This window comes from Nycticebus coucang, chromosome 17, assembly GCF_027406575.1.
Source record: "Nycticebus coucang isolate mNycCou1 chromosome 17, mNycCou1.pri, whole genome shotgun sequence".
NCBI lineage: Eukaryota > Metazoa > Chordata > Mammalia > Primates > Lorisidae > Nycticebus > Nycticebus coucang.
In genome coordinates, this window is record NC_069796.1 from 63,099,416 (window position 1) to 63,124,782 (window position 25,367).

At 41.5% G+C, this 25,367-nt stretch overlaps 1 protein-coding gene across 2 annotated transcripts in view; it reads right to left on the minus strand.

Annotated features, from left to right (window-relative positions):
• Positions 1–25,367, minus strand: part of ATP10B (ATPase phospholipid transporting 10B (putative)) — a 443,089-nt gene that overhangs the window by 58,559 nt on the left and 359,163 nt on the right. For both annotated transcript variants that reach the window (XM_053567374.1, XM_053567375.1), the window contains 4 exons: positions 18,052–18,137; positions 7,553–7,659; positions 3,707–3,838; positions 125–252 (listed from right to left, as the gene is read on the minus strand). In XM_053567374.1, coding sequence (XP_053423349.1) covers positions 125–252; positions 3,707–3,838; positions 7,553–7,659; positions 18,052–18,137 — 453 coding nt within the window. The remainder of the gene's footprint in view (positions 1–124; positions 253–3,706; positions 3,839–7,552; positions 7,660–18,051; positions 18,138–25,367) is intronic.

The following is a 25,367-nucleotide window of genomic DNA, read 5'->3' on the forward strand; positions in this document are numbered from 1 at the left end:
CCTTAGGAATTCTTAGGGAAAAGCAGTATGCCTTCTTGACCCAGCAGTGTCTGGTGTGAGGTAGGCACTCACCACTGGTTGTTAGTGACTGAGCTGGGAGGGAGCCTCTAGTTAGGCTTCCTACCTGAAGCAGGATGATCATTGTGAGGAACATGTAGACACCCTCAAGGGCAAGGGGAAGGAAGCTGCCATTGGTATCTGGAACATCAAAGGGAGGGTGCTCTTCAAAGCTCCCATTCCAGAGGCTGTGACCTGAGAGGAGGCAAAACCAGGGATGAGATAGAATCTCCACTTAGTTCTGAGTTTGGTCAATTACATCAGTCCTTGACCCATTCCAAGAAGTGAGTATGCTTTGGAGGACTCAGCCTTCTTCCATATGACGTAGCTCGGTGGGTATATATATGTGCTTGTGTATTCATTTAGCTCTAAAGTTGTCCTTCATATGCCCTGTGTTTCTATCCCTGGGCATTAAATCTATTTTACAAGAGGAAATTGGCATGGGGATTATTTATGTTTGGATGGAGTTCTGTTGGAAAGAGAAAGGGACATGTACTTTTAAAAATTATATGGTGGGAAGTGCATGGCTGGGGAATGCTGACAGATTTGTCCCCCAATTTCCCTTCTCCCATCCAATACCCATCTTCCAATCTATCCACCCATTCATCCATTCACTCACCCATCCACCTATCCATCCATCCATCCATCCATCCACCCATCCATCTATCTGTCCACCCACCTATCTACACATTTATCCATCCACCTTTGTTTACATATTCACCCCTCCCTCTAGCCAACATTTCTTAATTCAAAGAAGAGGCACTCCTAGTTCTTGTCCTTGAGGTGTTCCCTTCCATTAGGGAGCCAGACATAGAGGGGCAAACCTCATGCAGTGTGAGAGCTGCTATACAGAACCTGAAATGTTATGGAGAGCCTATTAGAAAAACACCAGATGGAGCCTGAACTCTCCATTTCCTTATCTGCAAAGGGGATAACAATATCCATTATCTGAGGATTATGTAAGATGAAGTTCATCCAGCATCTGCTATAGAAGTGATGAACCTCAGTGTTTTTGTCTTTAATTAGTAATAATATTTTCTATATAGGATTATTGTGAGAATAGAATGATCTAATGTGTGAAATGTTCTTAGCTTCAGGGTAAGAACTATTGGGAATAAAATGCATAGGGAACAGGAGGTTGGAAAAACGGAGACTTACTGACACGAAGGCATTTGAAAGTAATATTCTAGAGCAACTGACTAAGAACCAGTGGCCTTAGAGGCCACTCTTGCTCCAGAGGAGCAAGATAAGAGTACAGAAAAAGCCAGAGAAGGCTGCATGAAGATGGAGGACTTGAGGGGTCCTGAAGCCCAGGCAAGTGTTGGGTGGTCAGGAAGAGAACACTCTGGGCAAGGAAAGAAGGAACATAATGTTTACAAAATCAAAGTAAACATGTAGTCAAGAGCCATGGGATGGTTCATTGGAGATCTTTTACCTCCCACGGGGCTTTACTTTAATTAGATGCCAAAAGAGTCCTGTTGGATGTAAGAGTTATTATTCTCAGAAAGAAAAGAATTCTGCCCCTCCCTATGAACTTGCTTTCTTTATTACTTTGGGGAATCTGCCAAGCCAATTCTGATTTGCTGTGTCATATCTCACTCTGCAACCTTTTAATCATTAATTTCCTATCTCTGGAAACACACTGAGATAATCTCAAATGCCCTTTTAGCTCTGATGCGCTGAAAAATCTGTCCTGAAGCAGAGGCAAGAGTTGCTGTGGAGTCTCTGGGGATGCAGAGGTGGCCACATGGGTGAACGTGCAGAGTGGGGATAGGGTGGGGCAACAGTTTTCTCGGTGCTTCCCAGGGGCTCTTCTTACAGTTGTGAGCCACCCTCAAGTGGGCTGCTATTAGACATATCTGGAGAGCACATTAATGGGGGGGAAACAGATAGAGGGACGGAGGGAGGGGGGTGGGGCCTTGGTGTGTGTCACACTTTATGGGGGCAAGACATGATTGCAAGAGGGACTTTACCTAACAATTGCAATCAGTGTAACCTGACTTATTGTACCCTCAATGAATCCCCAACAATAAAAAAAAAAAAAAAAAATTACAGGCCACCCACAAGACTAAATCCCACCATCTTCATTGTAGTTGCATAAAAAAATCTCTCTGAGCCCCTGGAAGCTCTTAGCCTTCAGATGCTATCTTTCTTTTTTAACAATATCAATGGCTACAATTTCTTTTCTTTCTTTCTTTCTTTTTTTTTTTTCTTTAAGGCTACAATTTCTAAGGCAATTAGAAAGCAAACACCACTGCTGTGAATTTGTCTGGGGCCAGCATAGGGTTCTGGACTCAGCACATGAGTTTTTCCTCTTGACTGTCCCTGGGGCTGTTTTAGGGGTCCCCTTTACCATCCAGAGAACCATCCTTAGAGTTAAGCTGTAAAGGGGAAAAAGGGGCCAGAGCTCCAGTGAGGACCCCTCTTTGCCTACACTCTAAGGATCAGCTTAAACGGCTCCAGATCACATCCATCTCTACCTCCTATTATGCTGAGGTCTCCATCTTTGGTCTTACTCTTCTCTTGACACCAACTGCTCCACAAAATGATTCTCCTTTTCCTCTGTGCTCTCTCATGCTGTCCGTGGGGCCAAGAGGGGGCCTCTTTCTCACTCTCTCCTCACTTCTGCTTGCCCTATTCTGCTTCTAAACGTGAACCTACCACCTGGCTCCTCAGGCAAGTGCCTCTGCCATGTTCCCACAGAGCCAGCAGCTGTGTCTTCAATAAAGACTCCCCTGGTTGATGCTCCCATAAGGCCGGTAGTAGGCAGAATAATCCCCTCAACTCCTAAATACATCCTAATCTCTGGCCCTGTGAATATTCTATTTTATATGGCAAAAAGGACTTTGCAGATATAATTGAGTCATTGGTTTTGAGTTTCCTGGATTAACTGGATGGAAAATAAAGAAATCAGTCAGACGATATAATCACAAGCATCCTTGTGGTTGTGGCCGCTGCAGACAAGAAGGAGGAAATGTGAGCAGAGATCAGAGGGGTAAACTCTGAAAATGGGGCAAGGAGCCTCAGAACAAGCAGTTCTGGCAAGTACTAGAAGCTGAAAAAGACAAGGAACAAATTCTTTCACCAGAGCCTTCAGAAGAAACCAGACCTGCTGATATCTTGACTTTAACCTGCTGATATCTTGATTTTGGACCTTCAGAGTGGTAACAATAAATTTGTGTTGTTTTGAATGATTTGATGTGTGTGTTAATGTCTTACAGCAGCACAGGAAACCAATACAGTTCCCATGTGCAGCCTTCCATGTAGCCGGACAGACTACACTGCTCTGCCTCTTCCCATGTCTGAGTCCTTGGTGGACTATAATATAAGCTCTTTGAGGACTGGTCCTGTGACTGGTTCATCTTCTTATTCTTTCATGCTAAGACAGTGCCTGGGTGCTGCCAATATTTCTTGAACAAATAAATGATGGATGATATTCCTAATATTTAAAGAGCACACAGTATTTTCAGGAGAGATTTCCACTTGCCTTTTTATGTCATTAGCATCATGATAAAGTAGGCGGAGTAGGCTTTATTTTTCATTTGTCCTATTTTATAGGCTGCGAAACTGAGTCTTAAGAGAATTGGAGCAACCTGCCCAAAGAAATAGACGATTACTGTGTTCTTGTTCTTTCCAGAACATTCCATACCTATGGCTCCAATGAGGCACATGAGGAAGAGGATCCCGATGCAGAAGAAGATGTCTGTGTTCATGCGCCGCTCAATCTTGCTGCGTTTGTAGCGGGGGCCGCTGTTATTCAGCATGGCTTTTGTCTCATGGCCTTTGGGAGAAAATGAAGAAATGAGTTCCTTGGTTTCTGTTCCCCTCTGTTTTAGACCATATCCTTGGCTCCTCTCACAGGAGCGTATGGCAAAAGAGAGGCATCCTTCTTTAACCTGAACTGCTCTTGCCTCTGGGAGCAGGCTTCACACAATTTGTCAGCAGGTGCTCCTTGAGTATCCCCTACTGCTAGGGACATGGTGGGCATGACAGAGCTACCGTGCATGGATTGTTTTGAAGTTGTCAAAGATTTGAAAGTTTATTATGACAACTTTCCGACAAATGATAGTAAGCTGCCTTGAGGAAGAGCTATCTTCTAATTTGTACAAAGGTGCCGTTCTGGCTGTTATGGGCTAATGTTGGGATATAACAGAGAGGCAGATTTTGGTGAAGATACAGTCCCATGAAATAAATAATAAACAGTAAACAAAAGGCCAGGCAGATGAGAGATAGTGTTAGAGAGAGTGCTCAGGGAAGGTTTCTTCAAGGAGATGACATTTAAAGGGAACCTAAAAGGACAGAGAGAAGTTAGGAGCTGAGAGTTTTAAGCTGGGGGAATTGTATATGTAAAGGTCCTGTGTAGGAGAATGCCTGGGACCCATATTTTCCATACTTGATTCTTTGGCTGTGCAAGACTAGTAGGGACCAAAGGCCCCACCCCAGCATGAACTTTGAGCAGCTCCACTCCTGTGTTGGAGTTCTGCATAACATTGGTTATTTGACAAAGTTTCAAAACTACTAATCTCTCATAGTCACGTCCTTTCCCAGTTGGGGAAACTGAGGACCAGAAAGTAAAAAGGATCAGCCCAAAGTGAAAGAATAAATTAGTATATCATAATCACAGCAGGAATCCAAGATTCTGATTCCCAGTTTCTCCTTCCACCAATTCATGGTACCTAAGGCCACATGGCCAAAAGCTAAGAGTCAAACTGAGACTTTGTCTTTAGACAGAGCCTCTTTTGGGGGGGCTGTTGAATTTTACTACTGTGCTGTACTCCTTAGCAGTCAAAAAAAAAAAAAGTCACATGTTTTCTGTGCAAAATTAAAGGAAACTAATAAGTAGGTCAGCTCTAGAAGCAAATGGCTCTAGTGCCAGTTTAGCTGGTTGCCTAGTGGATTTAAATAGCAAACAAAGAGTAGGAGTAAATAAACTCTAGGACTTAAAATTAGACTCAAGTAGCTGCAGTTCAAGGGGATTCCAGAAGAATATGGGCAAAGACCAACTGCACTGATGGGCCAGTAGCCTCTGTGCCTGCCTCTTAGGCTTGCTCTATATGAGAGGTCCTGGGACTACTCTACCCACTTTCTCCTTACCATCTGAGACCCTCTGTTTTTTGGCAAGAGTTGAATTCAAGGGAAAGGGAGGATGGTATAGTGGTTAGAATGTGGGCTCTAGGGTCAGGCAGAGCTCAGCTCTGCAGATGCTTGATCTGAGGATACAGACACTTATTCTTAAGGCATATGTGACCTTGGGTGAATGAATCCCTTTGTACATCAGTTCCTCTGAAAAATGAGAGATAATGATTATGTGTGTGTAGAAGGAAATCAATACACACAAAATATCTAAATTAGTGTCTGAGTCACAATAGGGGCTCAGAAAATGTTTGTTGTAAGTTACACAGACTTCTACATTGGATCTTTTTCTTCTAGAAACTCAACTTGGCCTTTTTGGGTCTCTGAGCCTGAGGTTCTGCTATTTTGTCCACTGACAATATCAAGGGAGAAATGGTAACTCTGGACCAATTGATCTCAAGCAGGTGTGGTTTTGCTCCTCAGGGGATGTTTGACAATGTCTTGAGAAATTTTTGGTTATCCTAGCTTGGAGTGGGAGGTGGGGGTAATGCATTGAGTGAGCAGAGGCCATGGGATGCTGCTAAAATATTGTACAGGACATCTGCTGGCCACAAAGAACAATCTGGACCAAAACACAAGAGTGACAAGGTCCAGAAAATCCACTCCAGATAACACTAAAAACAGTATGTTATGTTTGCTCACATACTTGAGAGCCATATTTGAGGCATTGGTAGGCCCTTTTCATAGATAATCTTATTTGAACCTTATAACTCTACAAGATAGGAATTAGTAGTCCCTCCCTCTTACATCGAAAGTTTAACTTTCTCAAGACATGCAGAATGTGAGTGTATTTTACCATAGGTGGCCTGCCTCCCTGTCTAAATCTGCTCCTTATACAGCACTCAGGTCACCCACCTGGCATTTCTTCTTTGTCTCTGCTCAGGCAGAGAAGCAAAGTTCTTAAACTTATGTGTGCATGTGTGTTTGGTAGGTCTATCAGATGGCATTGAACTCCATTGCTAAAGACCCTTAGAAGAAGTCACCTAAACTGAGAAATATAATCCACCTCCCACAAATTAGGGAAATCTAGAGAAACTGTGGCATTATTTTTTTTTTTTTTATTGTTGGGGATTCATTGAGGGTACAATAAGCCAGTTACACTGATTGCAATTGTTAGGTAAAGTCCCTCTTGCAATCATGTCTTGCCCCCATAAAGTGTGACACACACTAAGGCCCCACCCTCCTCCCTCCATCCCTCTTTCTGCTTCCCCCCCCATAACCTTAATTGTCATTAATTGTCCTCATATCAAGATTGAGTACATAGGATTCATGCTTCTCCATTTTTGTGATGCTTTACTAAGAATAATGTCTTCCACGTCCATCCAGGTTAATACGAAAGATGTAAAGTCTCCATTTTTTTTAATGGCTGAATAGTATTCCATGGTATACATATTAAAAGACCTGTCAGTTTTCCTTTCTTGATCCTCAGAAGTGAATCTTAGGGTACATGGGTTATATCCATCAATAGTGGGATTCTACTCGGACTAAAGCATACTGAACTAAATAAATAACAACAAATACAACAAAACCTTAACAGCATCTAAACAAGAAAAGTATTCCAAAGTGTCCCAGTGAGTGGAAGACTCAGAGAGAAACATGTTTGAGTCTTTCAGTTTCAGCAGATGCTCCAGAGAGACTGCATTTCGTCTGCAGTGGAGGAAATCTTCAGTTCTTCATTTTATCTGTTAAACATCTGCAAAGTGCTGGCATTAGATGATATAACAGTCCCTCCAAGACTTTAGATTTTAGTATGAGATTTTTTTACCTTTTATTCATTAAAAAGCATAATAAAGGTGTGAAGGAGAGGTAGGCTTCCATATCTGGAGCCATAAAATAAAGATAATAGTAAATATTTAACTGCAAAACCAGCAACTAAAACCCATTGAGCCCTCACTTTGCTATAGACAGTGTGGGAGCTTTCCCTATGTCGGGTGGTTTCATCCTCATGCATATTCTATGAGGCAGATACAAATAGTCTTCCCTCTGTACAAATGAGGAAATTGAAGCACAAAAGGTGAAGTTGTTCAGTTTGGTGAGGTTATGCCACAGGCTCAAGGAGATACTTCTTCATCCTGCATTTAGTTAGTATCACGAAACCATTAGAGTGAATGAATGTGCTCCCCTCTCCTCATCTTTTTCAGGTGAGTGATGTCAACTTGGAATCTCACAATGTCTCCTGTGGACTGAGTGAACCATTGTGATCGTCAGTCTCATTTGCTGAGCTGAGAAATGGAAAGTTACATGACTCTACTCCTTTGAACTGTTATGAGTTCCCACTGCCTAAAGATGGATTTGGAAGAGGGGATAAAGGAGAAAGGATAAAGGGAAGTTTGGACAAAAGAAACCACCCAGAGACAATGACCTGCATAGACGACAATGCCAACAGCCACCTCGGTGTTTCTGATGGTGCAGCCCCGAAGCAGAAGATTCTCACTGTTGAAGCCAGTCCTGGTCTGGTCAGGATGCTCCCTGGGGAAGAGGAGAAAAAGAGGGGATGGTTTGGTGGTTTCTCCATGCTGTCACAGGTTAGTGTCACAGAACTAGAAGTGGTGAATGGGACGTCTCTCCTCTCTCTTTTTCTGAAGAGTGACAGTAATTGAGAATATAATCACCTCTGGGTCCAAATGCATCTCTTACTGTTCCTAAGAGGTCCATTAGGCAGGAATCGTTCATCCTGAGAAAATCATCATTTACTCACAAAAGAGGCAGAAGAACTCTGTGTTAAAAAAGCCTCGGCATTAATTCTCACGCTCAAAATAGTTTTAGCGGTAAAGTATGGGGAACTTGCTTCTGGCCTTATAAGGGCTGGCATTGCGTTCCCTTTGGGCAGGTTCACCCCCTCACTCTCACCAGCTGCTGGGGCCAGGACTGTGCAAGCTGAACATCTAAGTCCAGGGAAGACTGTGGCAGGTAAGGAAGGGAATATAAAGTAAAGAGGGCAGGTTGCAGGCACCTCTGGTTCTGAGCTACACCACTCCCGTGGCCTCTTTTCCATATTCCCAGACTTGCTCAGTCTTTTGTAAACTAAATGGACCTCACAGGAGGTGGACAGTAGTCCTTTACCCAGTTTATTGGGGAGCAGTACAGTAAAGCAGAGATAACATGTCTTCCTTCCTCTAGCCTCAGGGAGCACTGGTATTTTCTATCTACCTCACAGTAGAAACTTCTGAGTCTGGCTGGTTGTTACCTGGGGTCTGGCTCTTATTCTATCCTAATGCCTTTCTTTTGAGATTTTCAGCAAGTTTAAAGACTACCTCCTACAAACACTGAGGAGAGCAGAAAAATAATAATCTGAACTCCTAGAGATTTTTGTTTTGTTTATAGTTCTTCAATACTTGATTTCTCTAAGTCTGGTTATAAGTCTCTCCCATGTGTTAACTCAAGCCTAACAATAATCATATAAGCTGTCATGTTTTCATACCCATTTTATAGATAGGAAAACTAAGGCAAGTTCATAGAGCTAGTCAGTGGCAGAATGAGGATTAAAACCTAGAAATTCTGGTTTCAAAGTGCTGTTGTCACTCAATATACACCTTTTTATGCTAATAATTCCTCACTGTGTTGTAAACTACATTGAATTGCATGATTGTATTTGACTCTGTAATTTCAAGAAGATAGTAGGATTATTCTTACTCATGAAGAAACTGAGTGATTTTTATAAGGCCACACATCTAGTGCATGGGACATCCTAAGACTCAGGAATCCCGGTCACAGATAACCAACCCTATTGTGATTTTCACTACTCTAGAGTTCACTTACTCTGAATTGGAGAGTCCTTGTCATTTCTAATTTTGCTGAATCCATCAAGGAGAATATCTCCATTTCACGCTGGTAGGTTGTTAACACCGTTCGAATACTTGTTTACCCTACTTTGTAATGTGGAAGCTTTGGCATTTAATAATCTGTATTTAGAATATAATGATAAATGTTTTCATTTCGTTGTATTAATTTCTACTGCCACCTGCCATGTCTAACAAGTGGTACTGGTTTCCCATAGGACCTGTGGTACAGATTTTCCTTTTGAAATAAATTTAAGAAAAAATGAGGCAATTAAAAATTTGGTGAAGCCCTGAGTCCATGCATGATGTAAGTGCCTCTGTCACTGTCACGTCGCATATGTGGTAAACATCTAGGAGCAGAATTGCTGGGTTGTGTAATAGCAAGGTGGTTGTAAATGAAGACCAGTATCCTATATGAACTATCTCAAGAACGTAAAAACACCACATGTAGCGGCGCCCGGAACTCCATAAGAGCTGCGCATGATTGGCTACCAGTGCCTGGACCTTCATAAGAGCTGCACACAATCAGTGATCAGCACCCAGACCTCCATAAGAGCTGCACCACGATCAGCAATCTGCCCCTGCACACACCCTGGTAAGAGCTGTACCCACTGGGCCTCTGCAAACCCTGACCAGGAACTCCGGTAGCCGCACAACCCCGTGTCCTCCCTCCTGTACCCTCCCTGCCTCCACACTGGCCTGCTCGTCTGGCCAGGGACTCTGGAAGCTGCGTACCCTCCAGAGCCCTCCTGCCTCTGTGCAGAGCCCTTATCCTGGCCAGAGACTGCTAGAGCCTTGAGCTCTCTGAGCCAAAGTCACTGGGCGCCAAGCACTCTGAGAACCGTGTGTACCCCCAGCCCCTGCCATGTTGCTGGATTCCAGTGTGTCACAATCCAGAGCTGCTCCCACAACCAGAACTCCCTGGCTGGGGCAGCCCCAGAGGAGCTACACAGGGTCACTCCCTACAAAGATCCAGCAACAATAGAGTGATCCCACTGGGGTCTAATCTTGGAGAGGCACCTCCCCAAATCTGAGGACAGCTAGAGGAAATGGTGAAAAAACAATCATGAGGCGAAATCAAAAAATAAACTCTGGCAATATGAATAACCAGGGTAGATCAACTCCCCCAAGGATCAATGGGGCAGGCACCATTGATCAGCACAAGATCCGATGCACAAACAAATAGCTGAGATGTCAGAAATCGAATTCAGAATCTGGATAGCAAATAAGATCGAACTAGAATTCCAAGCAGTAACCCAAAAGATACCTCAAGAATTCAACGAATTCAAAGACCAAATGACCAAAGATTTTGACACATTGAAACAAGAAGTTGCATCCCTCAAAGATCTGAGAAACACAGTCAAATCCCTCAATAACAGAATGGAGCAAGCAGAAGAAAGTATTTCTGACATTGAAGACAAAGCATTCGAACGCTCCCAAACTCTCAAAGAGGAAGAGAAATGGAGGGCAAAAACAGATCACTCTCTCAGAGAGCTTTGGGATAATTTGAAGAAAGATAATATTTGTCTTATAGGGATCCCCAAAAGTGACGAAGTGGCTTCACAAGGCACAGAGTCACTTTTCCATGAGATTATGAAAGAGAACTTTCCAGACATGGAAAGAGATTCTGAAATTCAGCTAGCAGACAGTTTCAGAACTCCAGCACGACTCAACCCAAATAAGACATCCCCCAGACACATCATAATGAATTTCACTAAAGTTAATATGAAGAAGAAAATTCTGAAAGCATCCAGATGAAAGAAAATCATCACCTACAACAAGTGGAAGAATATTAGAATAACTGCAGATCTCTCTGCTGAAACCATTCAAGCTAGAAGAGGATAGTCATTGACTTTTAATCTCCTAAAACAAAATAACTTTCAACCCAGGATCCTGTATCCAGCTAAATTGAGCTTAATTTATGATGGAGAAATTAAATACTTCAATGACATTCACATGTTGAAGAAATTTGCCATAACTAAACCAGATCTCGAGGATATTCCAGACCTATCCTCCATAAAGACCAGCATAATCCTCCACCACAAAAGTAAACCCACACAGAAAACTTTGATCAAATTCCAACTTCCACAGTTGCAAAAAAATTAAAAATGTCCACCAGACCCTCGAAAGGCTTATCAATATTCTCAATTAATGTGAATGGCTTAAATTCACATTAAAATGTGAATTAATTCTAAAGAGGCACAGGTTGGCTGACTGGATACAAAAACTCAAGCCAGATATCTGCTGCATTCAAGAATCTCATCTTACGTTAAAAGACAAATACAGAATTAATTCTAAAGAGGCACAGGTTGGCTGACTGGATACAAAAACTCAAGCCAGATATCTGCTGCATTCAAGAATCTCATCTTACATTAAAAGACAAATATAGACTAAAGGTGAAGGGATGGTCATCTATACTCCAGGCAAATGGAAAGCAGAAAAAAAGCAGGCGTTGCAATCCTATTTGCAGATGCAATAAGCTTTAAACTAACCGAAATAAAGAAGGATAAGGATGGACACTTCATATATATTTTTTTTTATGTTATTATTTATTTATTTTTTTTTTTCACTAAAATGTTTTTTTTTTTTTTATTGTTGGGGATTCATTGAGGGTACAATAAGCCAGGTTACACTGATTTGTTAAAGACAATACTCAATATGATGAGATTTCAATTATTCATATTTATGCACCCAACAAGAATGCACCTCAATTTATAAGAGAAACTCTAACAGACACGAGCAACTTGATTTCCTCCAGTTCCACAGTAGTTAGAGATTTGAACACCCCTCTAGCAGTGGTGGATAGATCCTCCAAAAAGAAGCTAAGCAAACAAATTTTAGATTTAAATGGAACCATTCAACATCTGGACTTAACAGACATCTACAAAACATTTCATCACAACAAAACTGAATACACATTCTTCTTATCAGCCCATGGAACATACTCCAAAATCGACCACATCCTAGGCCACAAATCCAACCTCAGCAAATTTAAAAAAATAGAAATTATTCCTTGCATCTTCTCAGCATGGAATAAAAGTTGAACTCAATAACAACAGGAATCTGCATACCCATACAAAAACATGAAAGCTAAATAACCTTATGCTGAAGGATAGATGGGTTATAGAGGAGAGTAAGAAGGAAATCACCAAATTTTTGGAACAAAACAACAATGAAGACACAAATTATCAGAACCTCAGGGATACTGCAAAGGTAGTCCTAAGAGGGAAATGTATAGTACTACAAGCCTTCCTCAAGAAAACGGAAAGAGAGGAAATTAATAACTTAATGGGACATCTCAAGCAACTGGAGAAGGAAGAACCCCAAACCCAGCAGAAGAAAAGAAATAATTAAAATCAGAGCAGAATTAAATGAAATTGAAAACAAAAGAATTATACAACAGATCAATAAATCCAAAGGTTAGTTTTTTTTAAAGGATCAATAAAATAGATAAACCTTTGGTCAATCTAACCAGGAAAAAAAGAGTAAAATCTCTAATCTCATCAATCAGAAATGACAAAGATGAAATAACAACAGACCCCTCAGAAATTCAAAAAACCCTTAACGAATATTACAAGAAACTCTACTCTCAGAAATACGAAAATCTGAAAGAAATCAACCAAAACTGGATGTATGTCACCTACCAAGACTTAGCCAGAATGAAATGGAAATGTTGAACAGGCCTATATCAAGTTCTGAAATAGCATCAACTATAAAAAATCTCCCTAAAAAGAAAAGCCCAGGACCAGATGGCTTTACATCAGAATTCTACCAAACCTTCAAAGAACTAGTACCTAATTACTACACCTCTTCCAAAATATGGAAAAGGAGAAATACTACCCAACACATTCTAAGAAGCAAACATCACCTTGATCCCTAAACCAGGGAAAGACCCAACAAGAAAAGAAAATTATAGACCAATATCACTATGAATATTGATACAAAAATATTAAATTAGATCCTAACAAATAGAATCCAATAAGGCATCAAAAAAATTACACACCATGACCAAGTAGGATTTATCCCAAGGTCTCAAGGCTGGTTCAACATACGTAAATCTGTAAATGTAATTCAGCACATAAACAAACTAAAAAATAAAGACCATATGATTCTCCCAATTGATGCAGAAAAAGCTTTTGATAATATCCAGTATCCCTTCATGATCAGAACACGTAAGAAAATCGGTATAGAAGGGACATTTCTTAAACTGATAGAGGCCATCTACAGCGAACCCACAGCCAATATTGTATTGAATGGAGTTAAATTGAAATCATTTCCACTTAGATCAGGAACCAGGCAAGGTTGCCCATTGTCTCCATTGCTCATTAATATTGTAATGAAAGTTTTAGCCATTACAATTAGGGAAAAAAAGGCGATCAAGGGTATCCACATACATTCAGAAGAGATCAAACTTTCTCTCTTTGCAGATGATATCATTGTATATCTGGAAAACACTAGGGATTCTACTACAAAACTTTTAGAAGTGATCAAGAAATACAGTACTCTCTCAGGCTACAAAATCAATACCCATAAATCTGTAGCCTTTATATATACCAACAATAACCAAGCCAAAAAAACAGTCAAGGACTCTATTCCTTTCACAGTATTGCCAAAGAAGATGAAATATTTGGGAGTATACCTAACAAAGGACGTGAAAGATCTCTACAAAGTGAACTATGAAACTTTAAGAAAAAAGTAGCTAAAGATGTTAACAAATGGAAAAACATACCATGCTCATGGCTGGGAAGAATCAACATTGTTAAAATGTCTATACTACCCAAAGCAATATATATATTTTAATGCAATTCCTATTAAAGCTCCATTGTCATATTTTAAAGACCTTGAAATAATAAGAAATGATTTTATGTGGAATCAGAAAAAACCTCGAATAGCCAAAACATTACTCAGCAATAAAAACAAAGCAGGAGGAATCATGCTACAGACCTGAGACTGTACTATAAGTAGATAGTGATCAAAACAGCATGGCACAAAACAGAGACGTACATGTCTGGAACAGAATAGAGAACCAAGAGATGAATCCAGCCACTTACCATTATTTGGTCTTTGACAAGCCAATTAAAAACATTCAGTGGGGAAAAGCTTCCCTATTTAACAAATGGTGCTGGGTAAACTGGCTGGCGATCTGTAAAAACTGAAACTGGACCCACCCCTTTCACCATTAACTAAGATAGACTCTCACTGGATAAAAGATTTAAACTTAAGACATGAAACTATAAAAATACTTGAAGAAAGTGTAGGGAAAATGCTTGAAGGAATTGACCTGGGTGAAAATTTTATGAGGAGGACTCCCCAGGCAATCGAAGCAGTATCAAAAATACATTACTGGGACCTGATCAAACTAAAAAGCTTCTGCACTGCCAAGAACATAGTAAGTAAAGCAAGCAGACAGCCCTCAGAGTGGGAGAAAATATTTGCAGGTTGTAACTCCGATAAGGGTTTAATAACCAGAATTCACAGAGAACTCAAACATATTAGCAAAAAAAGAACAAGTGATCCCATCTCAGGGTGGGCAAAGGACTTAAAGAGAAACTTCTCTAAAGAAGACAGATGCACAATCTACAGACACATGAAAAAAAGCTCATCATCCTTAATCATCAGAGAATGCAAATCAAAACTACTTTGACATATCACCTAACCCCAGTAAGAGTAGCCCACATAACAAAATCCCAAAAGCAGAGATGTTGGTGTTGATGTGGAGAAAAGGGCACACTTCTACACTGCTGGTGGGAATGTACACTAATATGTTCCTTCTGGAAGGATGTTTGGAGAATACTTAGAGATCTAAAAATAGACCTGCCATTCAATCCTATAAGTCCTCTACTAGGTATACTCAGAAGACCAAAAATCACAATATAACAAAGACATCTGTACCAGAATGTTTATTGCAGCCCAATTCATAATTGCTAAGTCATGGAAGAAGCCCAAGTGCCCATCGACCCATGAATGGAGGAGCAAATTGTGGTACATGTATACCATGGAATATTATGCAGTCTTAAAGAAAGATGGAGACTTTACCTCTTTCATGTTTACATGGATGGAGCTGAAACATATTCTTCTTAGCAAAGTGTCTCAGGATGGAAGAAAAAGTATCCAATGTACTCAGCCCTGCTATGAAGCTCATTTATAACTTTCACATGAAGGGTATAACTCAACTATAGCCCAAGAATATGGGGAAAGGGCCAAGGGAGGGGAAGAGAAGGGGAAGGTTAGGGTGGAGGGAAGGTAATAGGTGGGACCACACCTACGGTGCATCTTAGAATGGGTACAGGCAAAACCTACTAAATGCAGAATACAGATGTCTACATACAATAACTAAGAAAATGCCATGAAGGCTATGTTTAACAGTTTGATGAGATTATTTCAGATTGTATATAAAACCAGCACATTGTACCCCTTGATTGCACTAATGTACATAGCTATGATTTAACAATAAAAAAAAATAAAAAAATTTGGTGAATAAAAGTATAGATTTTCATGAATATGATAAAAATCAGAAAGGTGGCTAGGAATGACTGAAGTACAGGATCCACCATTGCTCCCCCCTTGCTCCATTTTCAAGGAGGAGGCTGGCTGTGGGTTAAACATTGGGCCAAGGAGTCTTGCATGTGTTTCTGTCAATAACTTGTGGTTTCAAGAACATTTTTATGATTCTCTGAGAGGATAACCTATGATAGAGACTTCTCCTTCCCCTAGTCATAGTATCTCATTTTCACTGGATGGTGGGAAAGGACTAGATGTTTACAGCTGCTGTTCTGTTTGGTGCTCTTGGTTTACAGGGATGCTCTACTTTACTGACTCTAGGGCAGAATTTCTCAACCTTAGCACTATTAACATTTTGAGGCTGGATAATTCTTTGTTGGGGTGCTATCCCATGCATTTTAGGATGTTTGCCAACATCCCTGTCCTCTACTCACTTGATGCCAGCAGCAGCCCTCCTCAGTTTCACAACCAGAAATGTCTCCAGACATTGCCAAATGTTCCCTGATTGGGGTGATGGTGATGGTGATTGCCTCTGGCTGATGACCATTGCTCTCTCTCATCTACAGAGATCCTTCTGTTTAAAAGTTGCATTTTCAAATCTGACACCCTAATCTTTAAACACTTTGTTAAAAGCTGTTCATCTTCTAGCTGACAGGGATCTTCTAAATTAATGGGACCCACAGAAGCTTCTGGGAAACCTAAAGGCATCAAACCAGTGGTCTGCTCAGGAGGAGGGTGCAGACCACCTGTGGGCACAGGGCCTGATAGCGAGGGTGCAGGACCTCAGTGAAGAATTCTCTATCATTAGCAGGGTAGACTTCTAGGGCTTACCCAGGAGGCCCAGCAAGGGGGAGAAAGACAGGCCTCCAGGAACAGACACCAGGAAGTGCTGGGGGTTGAGTGAAGCTGGGAAAGTAATGTTCTGAAATCTGCCTGAGAGGGCCAGGTTGGAGCCTAGGTTGACACTTAGAAAGAGGGCTGCTGGCATGAGCTGTTTGGGGGAAGAAAGAGTCATAACAGAAACCCAGTAATGAGGCTATTCTCTCAGAAGATAAGCAGAATGGCTCAGGCATGGGCGATTTGGGATGAAGGGAATCTACAAACCTCAAGCATGAGAAGTGCCCTCCTTTCAATGGCAGTGTCAGGCTCTTCCTTATCAAACGGCCCTAATGAAGTTCTCCTGTTCCCCAGGACCTCCTACCCTTCTCTGCCTGTCTCCATCTACTCTTTCTGAACATTTTAAAAGCAATTTGCCTTTAAAAGCTACTGTTTCTCCTGTATTGTTCTTATCGTTGGTCCTCTTGCATTCCTCCCATATGGCCTGAGAAAATGTGAGTGGAGGAAAATGGAGACACCTGCATTCCAAGGAAGCTTCTTAAGTCCTGTTCCAGGCCCTACTGGTGAAGTTGGCTTAATGGGGCTGAGCTCTGTACTGCACGGTGGTAGAAAACACATTGGAGCTGGGTCAGAAGACCTATAGTTAAGTCCTGGCTTTGACTTGTACCTGCTGTGTGACTTTGGGAGAATCCTGAAAAGTCTTAGGTCATCAGAATCCTTATCCAAATAATAGAGATCATGCAACTCACTTCCTTTGGTTGTTGTGAAGATTGCTTCAGGGGTCCTCAAACTGTGGCCCACAGGCCACATGAGACAGTGTGATTGTATTTGTTCCTGTTTTGTTTTTCTACTTCAAAATAAGATATGTGCAGTGTGCATAGGAATTTACTCATAGTTGTTTTTTTTTTAAACTATAGTCTGGCCCTCCAACAGTCTGAGGGACAGTGAATTGGCCCCCTGTTTAAAAAGTTTGAGGACGCCCGAGATGATGTTCATTGGAGTGCTCTAAAAACTAGGGAAGCACTGCATCAGGGCATTTACGCACATCTGTTACTATCGCTTTTATTACAGTGAAATTCTTAGGGTGAACCAGAATTGAGAACAAAAATAACAATATTCCCAATGGTGGCAGCCACTATTTACTGAGTTTACTCTTTGCCAGTTGCTGGGCAAGGGCTTTGGATCTGAAAAACCACTTGATTCTTAGAAAAGAAAGATCTTATAATGTAGCTATTATAATCTTCATTTTTTAGATGTGGAAACCAAGGCCCTGAGAGGTTAATTAATTTACTCAAGGTCAAATAGCTTGTAATTGGCAGATCCCTGATTCAAACTCAGGTCTTTCAAACTTCAAAGTCCCCATTCATACCTACAATACAATAGGGGCACTTTTAATCAATCTTAATTAATTAATCCATCTTAATTAAATCATGTTTGCATCCTGTGAATCATAACACAATCTTGATTTTGATGCTATTTGACAAAGGTTCTAAAAAAAATCACTGGTGAATTTAATTTAGCCTTGCAAGATAAATATAATTAATTGTCACTCAACAATAACAAAAGGAAAAAAAAAGAGAAAAATTTTGCAACTTAGATTCTCTAGACTTCTTTATGGAAATAAATATAAAGGAAACATACTTTCTTAGGATCCAGATGGTCATCTGTTTTATTATTTCAAGAAAATATATTTTCTAGTTGCAGAGGAGCTATTTCCAGCAGTGCAGGGGCCTCAGATACTTACATATAACCCTTAAACCTGTTGAGGTGGTTGTTGGGCTTCTCACACACGATGGTATTGCAGAAACGTTCTGGTTGGAACTGCACTTCCTGTGAGAGAGAGGACTCTGTGAGGTCATTATTAATAATTCAGAGGGATCTAGTCTTAATGGGATCATGGGGAGAGCTAATCACTGTTATAACCATTACAAATAAGGTAATCCCTGCTTTGTCACATTGTGATAGTCCTAATGTGTCAGAAGAAAAGAGTTAAATCCTCATCAAGGAGGGGAAAGTAGATGTAAATGAGAAGCTGGATGCAGAGTGGAGGGCAGTCACTGCCCTGATCTCATTTCCCAGTGCTGTGCAATGTAACTTCCTGCCATGATGGAGATACTCCAAGTCTGTGTTGTGCAATACAGAAGCCCCTCCTAACAGGTGGCTGTCAAGCACTTGAAGTCTGAGAAATAATTTTTTTCATTTCATTTGATTTTAATGAATTGAAAGTAAAATAGCTGTATGTGGCCAGTGGCTACTATGTTAGACGCCATAGAAATAGATCAGCAGAAAGAAGGGATTATAAACCACACCATCTAGAGATATCTGCAGCTACATACTTATGTAAATCTCTAGGTGTGTGTGTATATATATCCACACACCTATATACAGAGGGTGCTAAAAAATGTATATACATTTTAAGAGATGTTATCTATATATTACATTCCAACGTTGAATTGAACTATGATAGCAAAGTGTAGTATGACGTTCAATCAAAAGATGGCATTAATTACATAAATGCTAGTGTCACCATGTGATAGGCATGAATAGGATAGTTCTTTTTCCTAAAATGTGCACTTATTTATTTGGCACCTTCTGTAACTATCCACATATACATGGATGCATTTCAAAAATAAAATTTAGTGTTCACATATCTTAGACATTTTTATGTTATTAACTCTTTCTACATCTTTATTTTTTGAGATAGAGTTTCAATCTGTTGCTCTGGGTGGAGTGCTGTGGTGTCATAGCTCACATCAACCTCAAACTCTAGGGCTTGAGAGATTCTCTTGACTCAGCTTCCCAAGTAGCTGGGACTACAGGTGCCAATCACAATGCCCAGCTAGTTTTCCTATTTTTAGTAAAGACTGGGTCTGACCCTGCTCAAACTAGTCTTGAATTCTTGAGCTCAAGCCATCCACCTACCTTGGCCCCCAGAGTGCTAGGATTACAGATACCTACTGTATGACTGCACCTTGTTTCCTTTTACTATTTTGCTGTTAAATATTTACATTGTTTCAATTTGTTTTGCTATTTTAAAAATGCCTTAAAAATAGTAGCTCATCAAACAAAATAAATAGTATTTAACAGATATACTTTTATTTCTGCCAGACTCCGTAAAGACGATTTTATTATACATAGTACTAATTTCCAAGCTTACAATTATTCTATGAAGTAGGAACTTCAGTTTTCCCTACTCTTTACAGATGGGACATCTGTGACTCAGAAAGGTGAAGCAGGCTGCCTATGTTACTACCAGGGCTGGGATTTGTTCATTGCCTCCTGGTGAAAGCACCCCTTAGACATCATTTAAACACATCCTTGATTGTTTACTTCTCTAAGATATTTCAAGCTCCAAAGGGAGTAAAACACAACCGGAGGTGGAGAGATCTTGCTTTCTAACTCTCCTCCACATCACCTAATTAATACCATGTTTGCATCTTAAGCCTCCATTTTGTCATCTGTAGAATCAGGCTAACACTGCCTGCCCTGCCCATCTCATTTGTGCTCCAGAAAACAGAATCTGTGTGAAGTTTTGAACATATAACATGCTATGCAAATGGAAGGTAGTAGTGCTAAAGGTGGGATTGAAAATGGTTTCCTGGGTAGAGCTGTTAGCATAGGGAGTAAATTTGTCACTGAAAGCTTCAAGGTACAGCTGTTCAGAGGGGCAACTTGATTTGAAGAAATGATAGCATTTTCTGGCTTCATATAAATATCCTGTCCATTGGATCTGTGGGGGTGCCAACATAAATAAACTCTCAACTCACTTGAAATATATTTCCCAACCAGGAGTTTCTAAAAATATAGCCCTTCTCCCTCCAGGTATTGATTCTTTCAGGGACAAACACTTGCCAAGTTCTGAGATGATGATGACAAATCACACTGTAATTTGTCAGCAGCTTTCCTGCCCCTGATTAAGCCATGCACTTCACTCCTGATCCACCACACTCAGCTCGGCACCAGGCTTCTGAATCCAGACTCATTTCAGATGTGAGCAGCAATGCGGCTTGAGAGCTAATGATCCTTCTGCAGTGCTTCTGAGCCCCTGTTGTCTGGTTAATCGTATCCCCAGGGGCCCCAGCAGTGGCGAAGTTTGGCTCTCTCAGTTCTCTGTCAGGGCTTCCCAGCAGTCTTCCTCTTGAAGCTTCCCTTTCCTGGTTCCATGTTCTCCTTTCCTTCCAGGTACTGGCCTTTAGTCCTCTGTCTGACCTTGCTCTTTTTTAGCTACTTTTCCTCCAGTCTCCTCCCTTCCCTCCCTGAGATGAGCTGTGGAAAGTGGTGCAGGAGACCTGCTGATTCCAAGGACCACCGCTGTGGCTTGCTTACTTTTTTTTTTTTTACTGTTGGGGATTCATTGAGGGTACAATAAGCCAGGTTGCACTGATTGCCATTGTTAGGTAAAGTCCCTCTTGCAATCATGTCTTGCCCCCATAAAGTGTGACACACACCAAGGCCCCACCCACCTCCCTCCTTCCCTCTTTCTGTTCCCCCCCATAACCATAATTGTCATTAATTGTCCTCATATCAAAATTGATTACATAGGATTCATGCTTCTCCATTCTTGTGATGCTTTACTAAGAATAATGTCTTCCACGTCCATCCAGGTTAATACGAAGGATGTAAAGTCTCCATTTTTTTTAATGGCTGAATAGTACTTTTAAGGATTTGCAGTAGCTCACTCCAGGGAAGCTATTGGGCCAACCCAAGAACAGAGGGAATTGCCTGGCCTTACAAATCTGTCAAGGTTCTTATTTTAACTTTGTTCAGGAGTTTCTGATTCCTTTTGGAGATGGGATAGGGTCCCTTCATCAGACTAACAGCCTTCTAAGCTGATGATGAGGCTCACCTAACTGACCATTTCTTTCTTTCTTTCTTTTTTCTTCTCTCTCTCTCTCTTTTTTTTTTTTTGGCAGTTTTTGATTGTGGCTGGGTTTGAACCCACCACCTCCAGCACATGGGGCTGGCGCCTTACTCCTTTGAGCCACAGGGCCAACCTACTGACCATTTCTTATGACCCAACCTTTTATCTAAGTCTCTTCACTGTGATGAAAGACCTACTGACAGGAAAAAGACAATCCTGTTCCAGAGGAGTGTTGTGTCTCCACAGTTCTTTAGACAATCTACCTATCTTGGGCATGCACTATGTGCCAGGCTTTAAATTCTCACAGTAACCTTACGAGGTTTGGACAGAGGAGCTTCTACCACACTGTTATACCTCCATCCCAAACTTTTGTGCCTATATTTATGCATCTTCAGTGTCATGGTCCCCAATACCCAGGGCCAAGGACCAGTACTGTTCGTGGCCTGTTAGGAACTGGGCTGCACAGCAGAAGTGAGTGGTGGTGAGTGAGTGAAGCTTCATCTGCGTTCACAGCCACTCCCTATAGCTCACATCACAGCCTGAGCTCCATCTCCTATCATATAAGTCAGAGCATTAGATTTTCACAGGAGATTCTTAAGTATAAACTGCACACATGAGGGATCTAGCTTGCAAGCTCCTTCTAAGAATTGAATGCACCCCTCTCTTAATCCCTGGAAAAATTTTCTTCCATGAAACTGATCACTGGTATCAAAAACGTTAGGGACCAGAGGCGGAGACAAGATGGCTGACTGAAGCCAGCTTTCCACAGAGGCTCCTGTCCAGAAGGAGAGTTAAAGGACAGAAATTTAGCAAGTAATCTGGTGGATTAGACCTGCACCATGAAAGAATGTTGAAGAACACACATCAACCCTGCTGAGGCGAGCTGTGACTCCACGGATACAAATGAAAGGTGCAAAATCCATCACCAAGTGGATGACAGTCCCCTCCTCCATAAGAATGGCTCGGAGTACCCCATAAACAAATGAGCAGAGTTCAAATGTCCTCCCATTATACTCTACGGGAAAGACCCTCTAAAAACTGGACCTACTTCCCCTATTAGGGTGCTATGGTACTCTCCTGCCAGGCATAAAACTGTGTAAAACTGTATGTATTATCTACCTGAAATTCTGAGCTTCCAGCACTCCCCTCCACTCACTGAGGTCTGGAGGCCTGTCCCCTAGGAGTCCAGATTCTAGGGTGATTTCTCGAAGGATGTGGACAGGGCCTGGACTGCAGCTGGTCAGTGCTGATTCTGCGGCACGAGAATGAGGAGAGGATGGTCAGCTGAGAGGGAACCACGCCGGAGCGGTGGTGCCCCGAGGTGCAGAGCAGCAGCTGTTTTTGGCAACAATAGGGCTCACCCTCAGATATTCTGGAGTCACACCCCCCTGTCTCTTTGGGCAATGAGAGGAGGCTGGGCATCTTCTCAGGTGGCAACCCCCTGAGGAACAGATCTGGGGTGGAAACGCAGGGCCCATGAGTGAAGGGTTTGTCTGAAGTGGTACCAACCTGGGTGGAGCACAGGGACTAGAAAACGCATGCGCAGAGCTGGGAGATTCCCACGGTGGGGCTGACCCAGAGGACAGCTTTACTGAGCCTAAAACACACCTGGCCCTGAGGGGATAATCAGCCTAAACAAAGGAGGGCAGGCAGAGTCTGGAACTGACAGGTAACCGTGCTGCGAATACAAACAACAGCTGAGACCATACAGTGGCAAAAACAGGGCCTGAGGCACAGGTTCTGGGAACTCAAAACAGCTTCTCTTCTGCAGGGGAATTTAGCAGGGACAGAAACAAATTCCCGCAAAGTTGTTCTGTTCTGTTAGTAACATCAATCAGGGGCGGGGATGGAACTGAGTGAACACCCCCAGCCTCCCGAGGTTGTCAGGACTCACCTCCCCCTGCCAGATAATGGCAGAAAGCAGCAGCCTGGCTGAGCAGACATAAATCTCCTTGTGATTCAGGCAGGTGCAAAACCCTGGAGTATCTGCTCATTGGAGGCAACTGGGTCAAAGCCCTGCGGGGTTATCAGTGACTGGGTATGACAGAGGTGCAAGGTGGGGAAGGAGGCATCAACCTTCCCAGAATAATCTATTTGCTGGGTGGGTCCTCCTGACCTCATGGAACACAGAGCAGTCATATTTGAGTTGTCAGCAGACCCCAACTAATCTAGTTGCCAGAGACCTTTTTAACTCTCCCACCTGAGACAGGTGCTGACTGAGACAATTGATTTGGACCTTATGAACTAAGCCAATCACCTGAGGACTATCCAAGTGGTGCCCTGGGTGTGTGGTTGTAGGAAAGTTTCATTTTCCTTTTCCAGTTGTTACCTGTGGGGGCCAGGGTGACTTAATTGCTGGTATTTCTCCACAGCTGAGACTTCAACCCAGAGTAACTGTTTCGCTAGGGTTGGACAGAGACCAGCTGAAAACAAGACAGAGCCACTTAGCACAACCATACCAAACAGGTCCCCAGTTTCTCAGGCTGTAGCACTGTACAGGTCCTTGGCAAAGCTCCAGGGGAAAAGTGAAATGGTGTAAAATAATCATGGGGCAGAATCAGCAGTAAAACTCTGGTAACATGAATAACCAGAGTGGATCAATCCTCCCCCGAAGGAAAGATATGGCAGATGTAACTGAAGATCGCATTCATAAATAGCTGGCTGAGATGTCAGAAAGCGAATTCAGAATTTGGATTGCCAGGAAGATTAATAGAATGGAGGAAAATTTGGAATTAGAAATTCGAGGAGACATTCAAAAGTTGGAATTAGAAATTTGAGGAGAAATTCAAAAGTTGTCTCAAGATTCAGTGAATTTAAAGACAAAACCATGAAAGATTTTGACACATTGAAGCAAGAACTTGCAGTCCTCAAACATCTGAAAAATACAGTAGAATCCCTCAGTAACAGAGTAGAGCAAGCAGAAGAAAGGATTTCTGACATTGAAGACAAAGCTTTTGAATGCTCCCAAATTCTCAAAGAGGAAGAGAAATGGAGAGCAAAAATGGATCATTCTCTCAGAGAGCTCTGGGATAATTAGAAGAAGGCTAATATCTGCCTCATGGAAATCCCTGAAAGTGATGAATGGCTTCTCAAGGCACAGAGGCCCTTTTCCATGAAATCACGAAAGAGAATTTTCCAGACATGCCAAGAGATTCTGAAATTCAGATAGCAGACAGTTTCAGAACCCCAGCACGACTCAACCTGAATAAGACATCCTCCAGGAACATCATAATTAACTTCACTAATGTTAATATGAAGGAGAAAATTTTGAAAGCAGCCAGATGTAGGAAAACCATTACCTACAAAGGGAAAAATAGTAGAATGACTGTAGATCTCTCTGCTGAAACCTTTCAAGACAGAAAAGGGTGGTCATTGACTTTTAATCTAAAACAAAATAACTTTAACTCTGGATCCTATATCCAGCTAAAATGAGTTTCATTTATGATGGAGAAATTAAATACTTTAATGACATTAACATGTTGAAGAAATTTGCCATAACCAAACCAGCTCTTCAGGATATTCTCAGACCTATCCTCCATAATGACCAGCCCAATCCTCTACCATAAAAGTAAACTCACTCAGAAACTTTTGATCAAACTCCAACTTCCACAGTGGCAAAAGGATTAAAAATGTCCACTGGACTTTCAAAAAGCTCGATACCCCAAATTTTACCAGACTTATCAATATTCTCCATTAATGTGAACAGCTCAAACTGTCCTCCAAAGAGGCACAGGTTGGCTGACTGGATACAAAACCTCAGGCCAGATATTTGCTGCATACAAGAATCACATCTTACCTTAAAAGATAAATATAGACTCAGGGTGAAAGGATGGTCATCCATATTTCAGGCACATGGAAAGCAGAAAAAAGCAGGTGTTGCAATTCTATTTGCAGATGCAATAGGCTTTAAACCAACCAAAATAAGGAAGGATAAGAATGGTCACTTCATATTTGTAAGGGTAATACTCAATATGATGAGATTTCAATTATTAATATTTATGCACCCAACCAGAATGCGCCTCAATTTATAAGAGAAACTCTAACAGACATGAGCAACTTGACTTCCTCCAGCTCCATAATAGTCGGAGATTTCAACACTCCTTTGGCAGTGTTGGATATATCCTCCAATAAGAAGCTGAGCAAAGAAATTTTAGACTTACACCTAACCATTCAACATTTGGATTTAGCAGACATCTACA